The sequence below is a fragment of the Hermetia illucens genome, chromosome 2 (genome assembly GCF_905115235.1).
Source record: "Hermetia illucens chromosome 2, iHerIll2.2.curated.20191125, whole genome shotgun sequence".
In the NCBI taxonomy this organism is placed as follows: Eukaryota; Metazoa; Arthropoda; class Insecta; order Diptera; family Stratiomyidae; genus Hermetia; species Hermetia illucens.
The window spans coordinates 158,665,763-158,682,838 of NC_051850.1; the positions used below are offsets into that span (position 1 = coordinate 158,665,763).

Sequence of the window (17,076 nt, forward strand, 5' to 3'; positions counted from 1 at the left end):
TAGTTGGTTCTTAGAGGACGCATTGAAAAAGAAAAGGAAGAAATTTAACCAATAACTGGCTCTTCTGGATTCTACTTTATCTTTTTTCCAACTATTGATAATTATTTTGATACTCGGATTGTTGACACACAATATAATCTCGTACAAGAGGGTTGATATGGCATTCCATTCCACCTATAATTATATGTATCTACAGAGTAGTACAAGTGGCAGCATCTATAAAGAAATGTATCGTATTAAAAGGGGAGACATGGCATGTCTAATGGTCCTGAAACTCTCAACTTATCTTTCACATAAGAAGCCATAATATTTTCAATTTCGAAGCTCACAATTCCGTAACCAGGAATTTCCGCCCCCATTACCATTACCCAATAAAATGATAACAACATATCAACTTTATTTGATGAAATCTGCAAGGAGCGGAAGTAAGCTATTCTTCATTCCATTGAATTCGTCATCGATATGATTGATGATGATGATTACAATAGTGATTTCCTCCCCATACGCTCTAAAACCATCAGATCGATACGAATAATTCAGATCCAATTAGCCGGAAATAGACTTTCTCATATGCTCCAACTTTACAGATGAGTTTTTCCATTAGGATTTTCCTCTGTTAAGATATACAATTACTTTGTGAGATTCAAGGGAATGCTCAAATATGTTTCTTCTTCCAATGACTGTGGCCACGGGAAAAGGAGCTTACCAGAAATCCAGTAATGTGTGGATAGATACAGATAAGTCCTTATCTGTGGGTGGGTGAGGGGATGTGATGAAATATGAGGGAAGCCTGGTACTTACCTTCACTGATGCAGTGACGGTCGATGTTTCACTAAAATAAAGTTGGGGCCCGGTCGCTTTGCCGCACCACGATCCGCCAGTAAAAGGACGTCCAAGTTCACTAAGCTGAAAATAGAAATTGTTTTAATGATGGTGGAATGACTTCTTTATATGATATTATGTTACTATAAATATATTTAGGCTAATAATTTGCTTTGAAAATGTACAACATTTTTGCAATTATGGAGGAACTTAGGCGAAGTAATTTTGATCCATTTGAGACGATGGAATATGTCACCAATGTGTATTTTGGGTACATCTAATAAGACAGTAGAAGTAGGCTCTATTTCCGTAACTAGTAGAGGACAGGGCCGAAAAAAAATAATGAAGAATTTTTAATAACGTTTACACAAACAAAAAGGGAGAAACGGCCGATGAAACCAAAGTTGGAATACACTAACCAATAGTACGCAATGTGGGTGTTCACGAGCATTGTAAGGAGTTTTGACTGGACGTTCTTCTAAAAGCTTTGCGATACCAAAGAAAATAAACAGTTCGTGGAAACCAAGTGCCCCTTCATCCTTCTAATATGTAGAGGCAGAGATGAAGCGAGCTCTCACGGCTTACGAACTACGCAGGGGGACCTTTTTCTAGAGATGGGAAATCAAGCTTCATGTGTTAATATGGAGCGTCGCGTATGGGTGCATCAGCCCCTAGATTTTGGTATCGATATACTTGAGTTGCAGCCAATAACCATGGTTTGATAATCGAGAATGTCAAACTGTGTTGATATTTCTATTCAGTTAAGGTTGGTGAATCATCATGAATCATTCAACGCTCCCAAATTATAGAAATTTACTTCGAGGAAAATAAATCTGACCACGGAGTTTATAGACCACTTCGTCCATTTTACGGTCAACATGATTGACCTAGTGAGCAAGCCATTCATATAGTTATTGATCGGTTTTGCACCACTTTTCTTACTTTTTCCGATTCAAAACCATCAACAAGAAAAGTAAATATGCGTACCGAACGGAATATTACTGCTGTAGTGCAAAAGGGTTGAAGAAGGTCCCGAAATGTCAATCCGTCGCCTTTCTCAACGTGTTGGCCTTTGTCCTTCGGCTATGTGGAAAATTTTACCTAAGGAGCTTGGATTAGATGCGTTTAAAATTCAGCTTGGCCATTGCTTACGTCGCATTTTTGCTGGTTGAGCTCTTTTGAAACTGAATGAATTTCGTTTAGTGATGAAGCTCATTTCTGGTCAAATGGCTATGTCCATAAACACCGCAACCGTTGACGAATCACCATTACGTCCATTAAAATTGACGGTTTGGTGCATCGGTTCCTATTTCCTTCGGAATGAAGAAGTTTCACTATCCAGCCATGATCAGCGAATCTTTGTTGCAAAATCAATTTGGTAAAAACTTTTTTTCCCACAGGTGGTCCTTTAATTGACGCCCCCCCCCCCCCCTTCGAGTGATTTAACGCCGCTCACTTTTGATGAGGCTGTGTTAAGTCATTGCTTTATGCCGAAAAACCAGTAACTGTTGAAGTATTGGAAGTCAATATTGATGCCACCATTGACGCTATACGGCAGATTTATTGGAGAAAGTAGTCAAAAGTTAAACTGATAGAATGGGCCATGTAACTCGTAGCCTTGGTTGACATATAACAAAAAATATATTTAAAAAATAAATGTCATGAAATAATCTACAGTTTATAATGGAAAAGAAAATTTCATTCCAACAATATTTCTGTTTTGTATTTTAATTTTAAGTTCTTAAGTCCTTAAAAAACACCCATTATAATGGGTCCCTACGGTTTAAGTACTCACGAGCTGGGCCTTTCTCCAACCCTATATATTCAGACATGCACAATAGCAACGGGCATTGCTGTGTTTAGCTTCTTTTCAAAGCCGTTAGTTGAAAAGTCCATGCCTTATTTGGAAACCGCATCGATGTCATATGTACGGGGAGAGAGGACATAGTCTATTGAACCCCTCCATATTCTCCAAATAAAACAGCGTACAGACCTTCTTCAGCAACAATAATAATTGGAATATAGCCCTATTGTATTCCGCCTGGCATTTTCAATTTCCCGAAATTTACCTCCCTCTTTACAAAACTTTGTAATCCGGTTGTATAGTTTTTGACAATGAGACCTGTCTCTCGCGTCGCTGTTTGCCTACCAATGTCATATCTAAGACCTGAGAGAAAGTGTTACACCGCCTTTTCGCTCCTATGGAGACTCCCCTCCCCTTAGACTTCACACAAAAACGCACCTTTTACTGTATGGGTGGGATCTCGTAGGTTGTATATGTCAACCGAATTTCATCTCCACAGATGGAGCGGTTTCGAAGGAAGGTGCATCTGATATACTGTCAGAGAGGCGGAGATTCAGTAAACAGATTATATTAAGGTTTTGTTTTGTAATCAAACCTTGGTGCAGCACGTACATAAGTTTTTTTGGGAACACCTTTTCAAACAAAACCGAAAATGAAAACAGGACTTCACGAGAGGTCCTCGCGGAAGTTGAGATTTTATTTTGATGACTTACGGGAAAACTTTCTTAAAAGAGGTTTATCATCATCATCAGCAACGGCACAACAACCAGTATCCGGTCTAGGCCTGCCCTAATAAGGAACTCCAGACATTCCGGTTTTGCGCCGAGGTCCACCAATTCAATATCCCTAAAAACTGTGTGGCGTCCAAACATTCGCCATCGTTCCATCTCAGGCAGGGTCTGCCTTGTCTTCTTTTTCTACCATAGATATTGCCCTTATAGACTTTGCGGACTGGAACATCCTCATCCATACGGATGCATGATGGTTACGCATACCGTAAACTATTGAGCCAGATTTCATCCCCAACCTGACGGTCGGTATGGTATCGCTCATAGATGTTATCGTTATGTAGGCTACGGAATCGGCTATCCTCATGTAGGGTGCCAAAAATTCGCAATTTTTCTTGCTAACAACCCAAGTCTCCGAGGAATACATGAGGACTGGCAAGATCATTGTATGGCACAGTAAAAGCATTGACCTGAGGCGTTTCGAGCGGAACAGTTTTTGGAAGCTGAAGTAGGCTCTGTTGACTGCCAACAACCATGCGCGGATTTCATCGTCCTAGATAGAAAAAATTGTCAACGGTCTCAAAGTTGTAGGCAACTATCTTTATTCTTCCAGTGGGGTTTGATGTTGTCTCTGTCTTGCCTTCATTGATGCGCAGCCCAAGATATCACGCTGATTGCCGCCTGCTCCATCTGAGTGAAGGCAGTTTGTACGTCTCGGGTCGTTCTTCCCATGATGTCAATATCGTCAGCATATGCCAGTAGTTGGGTGGACTTAAAGAGGATCGTACCTCTTGCATTTACCTCAGCATCACGGATGCCTTTCTCGAGGGCCACGTTAAAGAGGAGGCATGATAGGGCATCCCCTTGTCGTAGACCGTTGTTTATGTCGAATGGTCTTGAGAGTGATCCCGTTGCTTTTATCTGGCCTCACACATTGGTCAGGGTCAGCTTAGTGAGTCTTATCAATTTCGTCCGGATACCGAATTCTCGCATGGCCGTGTACAATTTTATCTTGGCTATGCTATCATAGGCGACTTTAAAGTCGATGAAAGGTTTGCGGGAAGAGTAGGAGAGACCTTTCATATAGTTTGAATGGTCTTATAAGATCTAAGCGTCTCATGGAATAGGTGTTTAGCCGGGAAGTCGAAGCCCTGAAGAGGTGATATTCTCTTTGCTAGAAGGCGACTACAAGAGACAGGGATTTTTGAGTTAACCACCTGCAATTCCTGAATCTCCTTTATGGAAACAACCACCATGCCTCGACGAAAACTGATTTTTTTAACTCTCAGCCTTCGCTTTCGGCAACGATTTATGATTGGATTTTGGGATACGCAAACTTTTCTCGACGATGATATCCAAGCTGCACAGAATGCTCGAAGGGAGAACTTCAGTAATACAGGCTGGGAGCTTTAGTATTAAGTGAAGTAAGGCGGTAGAACTTTGGGAAGCATCTTTCTCTATCGTAAGAAGTGTGAATCCGATGTCGGATAGATGCTTTCCATATTTAGTACGTACAACTTCATGTCCTGGAAACCAGTTTTAAAAAAAATATCGAAGCTTCAACTACCTCTACAACTTCTTGAGACGTCTGCCCTCCTTTACTGCTCTTCTGCGCCAGCAGACAGGCGTTGACGAACGTTTCGAACCTTTCAATGATAGTGGATATCACTTTCCATGTGCTGCTTCTTCCTACTACATAGAAAGAGCACTGCCAGAGAACAATCTCAACTTGATCTTGGTGTTGAGATAACTGAATTTTCAGGTTTTAGACAAAATAGCGAAAACGGATCTGGCGTTTTTAATGCGTCAGACAGCATTTAGTTCGGTGCATCTGCCGGCAGAAATGCAGATCCATACCTTAGATGCTTTATCCATTAATTCAGGAAGAGTATTTATCTTCAGACTAACTCTAACTGCCTCTCTCTCCAAATACAGAGCCATTTTACCAAATTTCATGAGCCGGTGAGTGAGCAAACAGATGTCACCAGCGTAGTTTGAGGAAAGATGTCATAGTCTATTGAACTTCCCCACTGCTTTCAAACAAGACAACAAGATGCTTAAGATTTCAAAATAATCCGAGATTTTACTTTCCTACTGCACGTGACATTTCGTGCCAAAATATGTCACTCTGATAATAACTTTTAGTCTTTCTGGGATGCGCCTCCTGGATAAAGCACGCCAAACACACTACCTGCTACATTATCGAAAGCTTTTTTGAAATCAATGAAGAGTTGGTGAAGTAAAGTGCTAAATTCCTCACACTGTTTCGTAGGGTGTTGACATGGTGAATTCATGACGACCCGGAGGAGAAACCTGCCACCGTCTGTCGATCAAATCAAACTACACGTACCACCTGATGTGTCCCAGGATTATCTAAGCTGTTATCTTTGCTGCAGGGAGCACGCAGATCCCTCTTCGATTGCCACCCTCAAAACGGGTGCCCTTCTTTGAAATCTTAACGATCATTCCCTTTTACCCATCTCTGGTAAAGGCAGCAACAGATCTGCAGTGTAGGTGCAGCAATAAGTATCCCTGCAGGGAAACCATCAAACCCAGTGGCTTTACTCCCTTTGAGTGCTATGATGCCCTCCTATTTGGAGAAACAGTCCATATCCCCACGTTACAGTGACTTGTCATAACATCAACAAGAGGACAAACCTCACCAGATGCGATACGGTTAACAACCCTGTTGACGTCTTCTTTCTACCTTTTCAGTTGCCTTTCATCGTGGATGAGAAGCTGAACGTTAAGGTCTTTGACAGGGCCATCGAAAGATTGGCGACTATATGGAAGCTCTCGCGTAATGCCATATACACTTCTGAAATCATTGCGTCCTACGATATTTTCCGCTTTTCTGATCAACGCAATAGCCAATTTCCTTTTATCTCTTTGTTAAAATTGGCCTGATTTCGTTCGGGATTGGAGTTTGAGTACCTTGCCCTCATTATCACTCGCAGCGGTCAATAAAGCCATCAATTCCTCTCATTCATAGGTGCGCTTCTACTTATGACCCCTTTCAGGACGTAAATGGCGGCCCAATGCTCATAGATATTCTCAAATAGGAAGTGACGGTAACACGCAAAAAAACATAAGTAACCATCATATGGTGGTCTTGTTATGCACATTCAGGGGACAACTATTGCATCAACTCCTGATTGCAAAGTGGTCGATTTGATTCCTCGTAGGATGCCGGTCAGCTGAAACGCAACTGACCTTATGGCGGGCTCTGGATTAAGATAATGCGGCGGACGAGGCGGTGGAAGCTGAAGAAATTCACAAGCCTCCCGCCATTGTCATAGCTGTCGCCAAGACCGTGCTTTTCCATCACATATCCGAGTGAGGTGTTGTTATAACCCACTTTGACGTTCAGATCACCCACCATGATTAGAATGCCACCTTTAGGAAGCCTCTTCTGGGCTGCGTGTAATTGACCTAGAAAGTATCGTTTTCCACTATATTGGAAGCCTCCGCTGACGCAAAGCATTGTACAGTTATAATGCTTCTTAACATGGGCGAGAATCTTGCAGAAGTCTGTTAGAATCCGGTTCCTAGGTCAGGAGAGTGCGCCTTGCGGAAGCCATCAGAAATAACGCGCCACCGGTGCTACCACTTGACTTTCCAGACTACAAAAGCACATTGTCAGACTGCGATAAGAGGGAGAGGAGTTCTCTTCGTCTATGCCGAGAATGTCCAGCTTATATTGTTGTAATTCTCGCTCAAGTTGGAAAAAGTGAGCATTTTGAGGAGCCTCGTTTTCTTTGCCGAGGAACATGGGCATATTTCAAATGGTGATAATAGTCCATTTTCTGTAGCCAAAGGTGTAGTACGTGAGTCCCTCTCCGGCGTGGTTGACGTAGCAATAAAGTTTGCACATTTGCGGGTTGCTATCTCAGAAATGTCAATCCCTTTTAGTCGCCCCTTACAAGTAGGGAAGACTTTGAGTGTATTCTTAAGCGCGAATTCACATTATTGGTACAATGTTGGAATACAGGATCGGTCTTATGGTCGACTAGCAAGAAACATCTAATGAGGTTGATTATATCGCTATCAACAAAAGATTTTAGGAGTTGTCTTTTGAATGTTGGTAGTGAAATGGTCGTGGATGGTTGCTTATCTTCCCCTGCGTGCCGCTACTACATCTGCTCGCAGAGGAATAAATCGACGTGCTCTAAATTTTTCCTGCATACAACACTAACTGTAAACAACGCGTCCAAAAAGAATGCTGGGTACTGGCCTGTGGTCAAAAGTGCCCCTATATTTAGTGCAGATAAAATTATCGGCTACGTCACGAAAGGACGTGCTAACACCTAGTTGACTACGAAAACAGGTGCTCCGTTATCAACAAAAGGAACGAGAACAATGTATTATGCATCATGACAAAAAATTTTCCACCGCTGGGTTGGCGAGGGGAACAGAACTGCCCAAATGGTAAATACCAATGAATTCGGGGATACTGGGAGGGAAATTAGGGATAGATTTTCATCCACGATTATGAGCAACTGAAGAGGTGGAAGGATGACTTCGCTATCATCTACCACGTTGAAATCTTCCTGAAATGCATCAAGGAACACCTTGAAATTGCATCGATCGCAAACAAGTTACGCTTGGATTTAGATCCTCCCGTGGGAACCACTCCGGAATATTGTGTTGTCTGTGCCCTGCTCTACCTGCTCTTCGTCGTTTTTGAGAAGGCTTTTGGAAGCCTGAATGGGCGGCATTTCTGCAATGCTCTATGCAAAGGGATTTTCAGGGGAAACCAGCGATTTTTATCAAAGCGACAAAAAATGACACAAAAGGTGACGTGCTTCGTTATTGCAAAAATTATCAGATAACTCTGTAGCGCAAAGCGATATCCTACAGGGTTGCATTCTGTCGCTGTTGCTCTTCCCTCTTTTTATTGAGGAAGTTCTCCATGCTGTTAGGACCGAAGGTTAGGAGGGTCTCAATGGATATGCTTACATCGAGTCATGGACCTTATGGACAATTGGCTCCCGATTTAGGAAAGAAGCCGTGAGACGAATTAAACCAAGATTAATTTGGTGAGCTATGACACTCGTCCAATTTGCGTTATTGGAACACGGCGAACATTTTGTATATCTTGGAAGCGTCATTTCTGCTCACGATGGCAGGATTCTTATGCAGTTTAATGCATTAACAGTGCTAAGTCTGCTTTGCCTATTTCGTCAGAAATTCGGAAATGCGAAGCTATTTCGTGCAAATGTATATGAGGACATCACATGGAAGAAGACTGGTGCTGTTATTTAAAAGCTCTCAAATACTTTCATCAAATAAGGCAAAAAATAGAACTACGATGGCGTATAGGCCAGCGAATTAAAAGCGAAAGTGGCAATAGATGGATTACACATCGTGGATTATTCCATGGTCTGGAATCCAATAACCTAGGATGACCGAGTAGCTTGAATCAGAACAACATTCCGCAAAGAATCATCATCATCAACGGCGCAACAACCGGTATCCGGTCTAGGCCTGCCTTAATAAGGAACTCCAGACATCCCGGTTTTGCGCCGAGGTCCACCAATTCGATATACCTACATGCTGTCTGGCGTTTTGACCTACGCCATCGCTCCATCTCAGGCAGGGTCTGCCTCGTCTTCTTTTCTACCATAGATATTGCCCTTATAGACTTTCCAGGTGGGATCATCCTCATCCATACGGATTAAGTGACCCGCCCACCGTAACCTAGTCAGCCGCATTTTATCCACAACCGGGCGGTCATGGTATCACTCATAGATTTCGTCATTGTGTAGGCTACGGAATCGTCCATCCTCATGTAGGGGGCCAAAAATTCTTCGGAGGATTCTTCTCTCGAACGGGGCCAAGAGTTCGCAATTTTTCTTGCCAAGAACCCAAGTTTCCGAGGAATACATGAGGACTGGCGAGATTATAGTCTTGTACAGTAAGAGCCTTGACCCTATGGGGAGACGTTTAGAGCGGAACAGTCTATGTAAGCTGAAATAGGCTCTGTTGGCTGACAACAACCGTGCGCGGATTTCATCATCGTAGCTGTTATCGGTTGTGATTTTCGACCCTAGATAGGAGAAATTGTCAACGGTCTCAAAGTTGTACTCTCCTATCCTTATTCTTCTTCGTGTTTGACCAGTGCGGTTTGATGTTGTTGGTTGATTCGTCTTCGGTGCTGACGTTGCCACCATATATTTTGTCTTGCCCTCATTGATGTGCAACCCAAGATCTCGCGCTAATCGCCGCCTGCTCGATCCGGATGAAGACAGTCTATACGTCTCGGGTGGTTCTTCCCATGATGTCGATGATATCGTCAGCATAGGCCAGTAGTTGGGTGGACTTGAAGAGGATCGTACCTCTTGCATTTACCTCAGCATCACGGATCACTTTCTGGAGAGCCAGGTTAAAGAGGACGCATGATAGCGCATCCCCTTGTCGTAGACCGTTGTTGATGTCGAATGGTCTTGATAGTGATCCTGCTGTTTTTTTCTGGCCTCGCACATTGGTTAGGGTCAGCCTAGTCAGTCTTATTAATTTCGTGGGGATACCGAATTCTCTCATGCCCGTGTACAGTTTTACCCTGGCTATGTTATCATAGGCGGCTTTAAAGTCGATGAACAGATGGTGCAACTGTTGTCCCTATTCCCACAGTTTTTCCATCGCTTGCCGCAGAGAGAAAATCTGATCTGTTGCTGATTTGCCTGGACTGAGACCTCTTTGGTATGGGCCAATGATGTTCTGGGCGTATCGGGCTATCCGGTCTAGCAAGATAGTGAAGAATATCTTATAGATGTTACTCAGCAACGTGATACCTCTATAATTGCTGTACTGTGTGATATCTCCCCAGATGATGCCTCGCTGCCAATCGTCAGGCATTGATTCGCTGTTCCATACCTTGAGCACAAGTTGATGAACCACTTGGTGTAACTGGTCGCGTTCATATTTAACCAATTCGGCTGTAATTCCATCGGCTCCTGGCGACTTATGATTTTTTAGCCGATGAATTGCACGGACTGTTTCTCCTAAACTTGGTGGTGGCAGTATTTGTCCGTCGTCTTCAGTTCGCGGGACCTCCAACTCGCCAATGTTCTGGTTGTTCAGTAGCTCATCAAAGTACTCAACCCATCGCTCCAATATGCCCATTCTGTCGGAAATCAGATTTCCCTCTTTGTCTCGGCAGGATGAGCATCGAGGTGTATAAGGCTTCATCCTGCTGACTTGTTGGTAAAACTTCCGTGCCTGGTGCGGTTGCTCCCTGTACTTTTCTATTTCACAGACTTGTTGGTTCTCCCAGGCTTCCTTTTTCCATCTGTGAAGTCGCTTCTCCGCTCGACCGAGTTCGTGCTAAGTCTCTGCGCCTGCCCCCGTTCTTTGAGAATGCAACATTACTCGGTATGCGGCATTCTTGCGTTCCGTTGCTAGCTTACATTCGTCGTCAAACCAGCCGTTCCGACTCCTTTTGCGGCTGGGGCCAAGTATGCTTGTGGCCGTATCAATGGTAACGTTCTTCAGGTGGTTGTGAAGATCATTTGTTGATGCTTCATCTCCAGGTCCTCTGTTGACTGCGGTTATTGCGGCATCCATTTCCCTTTTATAGGTGTCGCGGAGGGTTGTGCTGTGGATGGCTTCATTCTAGGTGGTATTGTTATTCGAGCTCGGAGCACCATGCCAACGAGGTAGTGATCCGATTCTATATTGGCCCCCCTATATGTTCTGATATTCATCAAGGCTGAGGGGTAGAGGCGTTCGATCAACACGTGGTCAATTTGGTTGAAAGTGGTCCCGTCTGGAGAGGCCCACGTATGTTTGTGGACCGCTTTCCGCGCAAACCAGGTACTTCCAACAACCATTTCGTGTGACCCTGCTAATTGAATAATCCGCAGTCCGTTATCATTTGTTTTTCGTGTAAGCTATGGGAGCCAACGTATCGCCTGAATATGGGCTCCTTCCCTACTTGGCTGTTAAAATTTCCAAGTATGATTTTGATATCATATCTGGGACAAGCTTCGAGGGTTCGTTCTACTGCCTCGTAGAAGGTATCCTTCTCCGACTCTGCAGTCTCCTCTGTAGGGGCGTGAACGTTGATGAGGCTTATATTTATAAACTTGCCTCGCAAGCGCAGAGTGCATAACCGTTCGCTTATGTTTTCAAAGCCGATAACAGCAGGTTTCATTTTTTGGCTGACTAAGAAACCTACTCCGGGCACATGGTTTACTGGCTGACTGCTATAATATATGGTGTAGTGGCTCTTCTCCAGGAAACCGGTCCCTGTCCATCGCATCTCTTGTAACGCTGTTATATCAGGCCTATATTGGGACAGGGTATCTGCTAGCTGCTCATCAGCTTGATCTCTGTACAGGGAGCGCACGTTCCATGAGAAAACGCGCAAATCGTTATTCCTTTGTCGTTGCCGGGTCCGTCGATTTAAATTCCGTCCTGTCCGAGGCTTCTGTTGTGGCTTCGTAACAAGTTATTTTCCGTGTATGGTTGTCAGCTCTACCCAGCCCCCAACCTAGAGGACTAGTTGGTACAATTTGTCCCGTTTTTAGGCGCGGGAGACTCGCCTTCATCCTTCTCCGTCTGCAGCTTTTCGTTAAGAAAGAGGTCCCAGCGGTCACCACGTGGAGGTGGAGATAGGGTTTGGTAGTAGAGCAGAAAATAGGAGGAAGAATTCGAGCTTCTCAGATAATCGTGAAGAGAGTTGAAATACATTGCCAGAAGCCGCCGGGGACAGCGCGCCGTTGTAGATGACACGCTGTTTTCACAAAGGTACTTATAGCAACCGTTACAATTTGAAGAAAGGTGAGAGTGGTATTTGATAAACTGTTGAAGGCAAAGGTTCCTTTTATGGTTTTGTTACCTCCCATTTTGTGAAAATGAGTCTCTTTTCCAGTAAAGTAGATGAATTAGTGAATGCAGAAAAATATAGCATGAAACAGTGGTTTCGAAAGCAAATCATAGAAGCTAACATTTATTGATGGTCTGATTATTTGGCGCATCATATTAGGGTTCATAAACATTCCACAGAAGATATTGTCAACAAGCATAAATGCCAGTTTCTAGGTGACCTTGATGTAAGGTCCTTCTCTAAATCAGTGCACGATAGTAAATATGTTTAAAATTTTTCCTTAGGGTTGATAATCTGATAATTATTATCAAGAGTAAGTACTTTGACTGAATGCGGGTCTAAATGAGGAAAACAGGACGAATCTCGAAGAGGAATCAAAAGCAAGGACAAAGCCTGGAAATTACTGTACTGTCCCATCTATTGTACATCACTTTACACATTCAACACACCATTTGATATTTCAGTTTTAGCAGGAAACTATATCTTGTAGCGCTGGTTTTACTGCATTAATAAAAGATTCGTCAACCGTGAATACATCACCATATTTGAATTGCGTCACAGACAAGCGGGACAAAATCGATAACCGCGAAGAAGCTTTCGAAACATCCTAATCCACACGTAAAATTCGGCGCAATCATTTTCAGCATGGGACCCATTGAAGGAAAACTTGAACACTTAGCCATATTGATCCCTGGACTCCACCTTCTTCCACTGCAGTCAAACTTTATCTGTGAAATTGTCACGATGCCAAAATGTCGATGGAGCATTTTAATCCCGGCACTCTAGTGGAGATTGTTCATTTCAATTACTGTCCTCTATTGCCGTGGTAGCGTTATTTCAATCCGAAAAATAAAATATTGGAATAAGGATAATGACAAGTGTCGTGGCATTTCCTTGCGTTGTTGGGCACCAAAGAATGAGATTCTCAATTTCCGTTTACTTTGGCAGAGACGATACTAACGCCTGCAAAAGACATCCCATTATTTTCGATTATGGGAGACACACGAGATAACTTTATAGTAAACGGCAACCAACAATCTAACTCCTTGTTATCCTTTTCCTAGAAAAAAATTAGGAAAGCTGGGTGGCAAGGATTTCAACGAACGAGAAGTGAGATACATTTTAACTGACTTAAAAGGCGATGGATTTATGATTGTTGGCTGTATTTTCTGAGGACTTCCAAGGATTCCGCTTTTTGAGGTAGAAGTTTTGCTTCTGTTTAAGCTAAAATTGCTGGTTATTTCAGCATTCTGAATAAACTTTCACGGGAGGATTAGATAGAGAAAGTGCACCAGGAAATGCATTAGAACTCCAAGTAGAATAAATAGGGATATAAAACAGATTTTAAATTTTATCAGATTCTGAAAACCAGTCGCTGGGTTCATGGAAAAACGGTTTTACCAGTCATCAATGGAAAATCGATCAATCGCCCTTTTTCTGTTGAAACGAAATTGGCAGAAAAACCTCTGCAGCAATACTGCGCAATATTTTTCACAAAAATCTCGGTGACCTAAATAGAACAAATCTGATTGAATGCGAAAACATCGTACCTTTTTCGGATAAAAATACTTTTTATTATGTTATAAAAAATATAAAGTTCACACTCTCGTGCGTTAGCTATGCGCGACCGAATCAAAGTGTGGCTTGGCAAAAAGGTAAAACTCATAAAAACGTGGCTAACAACGGTATTAAAAATAGTACGATAGAAGGTAAAAGGGTTCACGGCGTGATACATACCTGCATAAATCCTTCAGGACATCCTGGCAGTTCGCCGCTTGGACTAAAATTGGATTCGATGCCATCTATGTCGGAGTCAACGAGGCCTTCGTCAAAACGTCCCACGGTAAATCCATCGAATATAATCTGATAAGAATAAATAAAAAGGTGTGCGGTGAAGAGCTTTGCAATTTCAGGTGTTTTTGCAATAGTGAAAGGTATACAGGACATATAGGCTGAAAATGAGGTGCACTGGGCATAGGAGTTTCGGATTATAGGTCAGGAATAGTGTCGCAATCAAGCAGGTGGATGCTGGGATATAATTATTGGAATAGCTCTCCAAACAAAGGAGAGACAACGACGAGACGACTCACTTCCAATAGATACTATTTTGGTCTGTGCATCTGAATAAACAATTGGTACCTTGAAGGCTTGTTTTGGATGAATAATAAATTAACGCTTCCGTCCTCCGCCATCTATACGAACGGTTTGCACACAAACTGTGCACTCGAGACTTACTGTAGAATCAATCGAAAAGTTCATATGTTCACATCCATGTAAGGATAACCCAGGACCAATTTGGTATGACATACAAGGTTATTTTTGCTCGGCGAAGCTTCATGGCGACCGAACGGTACGTTTATTCCATTTTTACGAGAGGTTTCAGGTCGAATTCCCATTTTTTTCCAGGACATCGAATAGTGGTTGGTTTCAAGGGAAAACTCAGGTATCAATATTTTAGCTTAGCTTTCGAGTTGGAACAATTCCTGAAGTACTTCTGTACCTGCAGAGAGGAACGAATAAATGTTCCTTGGGCGATAGATTCATGTACGGGTAAATGACAGTTTTTTATGAGCCCAATCGATTTCTTGTGCTGAAAGAATGTGAAAAAATGCAATTTAGAAGGAGAGTAGAGGCGAGAAGATTTGCGTAAACGACTGCGATGGTGATAAGTTTCTGGAGGAAGCAGGTTAATGACACACTTGAATTGGTTTGTGTTTCTAGGTTTATGCATGTGCTGGCACCTGAGTAATTGAGGACCCTTTTCAAATTAAGTTGGAGATCGACTTTTTCGAAAGGGAAGGTATGAGGTTTTTATTCCCCAGTATATTGCTCTTTTTCCAAATTTCATGGTTTCATCTTTCAAGCAGTATCATATACAGCTAGGGATCTTCTTGAACTGTGCATAGAGGGCCGTAATTGGAATATTGAAATGCAAATATACACAGAATGCCCATAAGTTCTGTCAGTACTTCGAAAATTTATTACAACAAAACTCTAAAAGATGCAAGCTGAAATTATGCCAGTCTAATAAACAAGCGCATATAGTGGTCATTCGTAATGATCGCCATGGTTCTTCACACAAGCTTGACACGCTTGCGCCACTTATCGATGGCTGCACAAACTATTTCCAGCGACATTTCACGCGCGGTTTTCAATATACTGGCCTTCAAAGTTACGAAATTGGAGTACCGACGACGACAGCCGACCTCTTCAAGCTTATTTCACTGAGAAGAATCCCATGGACTTAAGTCTGGACTTCCGGAAGGCTAGTCAGATGCTACGAAATCTGACACATTCACCAATTTTCTTGACCTGGTGGCTGGCGCAGAATCCTTTTGTTCAGAGGCTCCACTGCGGTCTCTAATATCTGTCCATGCATGGCTGAATTGGTCTTGACACCGGTTTCATAAAAAGGAATGTCCATCACCCCGTTGTAGAAAGCTCCTCACCACAACATGAACGACAGAGGGTGGCGCGCCCTTTGAAAGCCTAGTGCTCCATTCTTAGGCTCATAACATGACCACTCTTTTCATTTTTGCGACTAAATTTTACTTCGATACAGAAGACTTTTTCATTCGTAAAAAAGATTTTGCTGTCCTCATTTTTTGCGAAACATTTTATCAGTTTTTGCATCGCTGAAGACGGACTTCTTCTAATTTAGGCGTAAGTAAATGGATTCCGCAGCGTCTGTTGAACCCTAACTGAAAATCGTCGCGTAAAATTCGTAAAATTGTACGTGTGGAGACGATCATTTTACTCGCTAAACGTCTCTGTTTGCGCAGCGAATCCCGATAAAATCTTGCATGAACAACCTACGTTACATTCGGCTGTCGTTCAGACTCCGGACGCCTTTCTCTCGGCTGATCTTTAATGTCATCTGTCGCTCTGTACCGTTATAACGTTTGGTACACCAATCGTTCACTGATGGATAGCGGTTTAAATGCTTTATGAATCTCTTTGGCCATCTTTCCACAGTCGTATAAGGCAACAATAGCCACGCGTTTCTCATATTTGCGGAACCTCATCATTACGCTCCTCACGAACAGCTACCTGTGGCAGCCTGAAACTTAAGTGGGAGTAAGAGAGGGAACCTATATTACAGGTTCACAGTGTTACCATTCCTTTTTGTTTTTCATTTTTGTTGGTTAGACGTTTCGCGATCTACTGACAGAACTTATGGCTATACTTTACAGAAGAGCCTGTGCTTATGCGGAAGTATTTAGTAGAAAGACCGTTGAGGAAAAACTTGATTTTTAATTTTTGTTCAAAGATAATAGCGTGCGTTTACTTCGTAATTTTTCTCTTCAAAAGCTGGAAGAGGACTGCTTACGAAGAAATAGAGTAAGGTTGGTACTGTCTTTTAAACGGGGCGTTCCGTACAAGACTGTGTGTCTGTAGTAACTGTAAAATCGTAAGGACAATTGAAGTTGAATCAAATTTTCAAAAGATTCGTTTCGGCCTGATCGGGGAGCCGTTTCTTGTCAAGTAGACCACAAAGTGTAAGGTTGACAGGCAGCTTCATAACACCAAGTGAAATTTCAATATTGGCAAAACATTCCAACCATTAGAGTTTGAAATTGTAATGAACACAGAACTTGGTGATAACCTAAATGGCTTTAAGGGTTGACTAGGATCAACTACGAGGAAAAAGCTACCCTAAAAACGTCAAGGCCGCAAATCCTCTCCCTTCGTATATTATGTTTTAAGACCCGATAACATTTTTTTGGCTAGGATATATGCAAAGTTCTTTCCTGTCAAAACCCGTTTAGATTTTTGGTTGGACAGTTCCCTAGAATGAGTGTTCTCTCCCTTCACGTTTGTAATTTTTAGCCCCGTTTTCTTATCCTTCAGGACCTATTTCGCAAAGTATTAATCCAGACCTTTTGTTTGAT

General features: G+C 42.6%; 1 protein-coding gene across 1 annotated transcript in view; it reads right to left on the minus strand.

Annotated features, from left to right (window-relative positions):
• Positions 1-17,076, minus strand: part of LOC119649260 — a 238,399-nt gene that overhangs the window by 123,234 nt on the left and 98,089 nt on the right. Inside the window, exons 5-6 of the mRNA XM_038051346.1 lie at positions 13,922-14,047; positions 802-906 (exon numbers count right to left, since the gene is read on the minus strand). Coding sequence (XP_037907274.1) covers positions 802-906; positions 13,922-14,047 — 231 coding nt within the window. The remainder of the gene's footprint in view (positions 1-801; positions 907-13,921; positions 14,048-17,076) is intronic.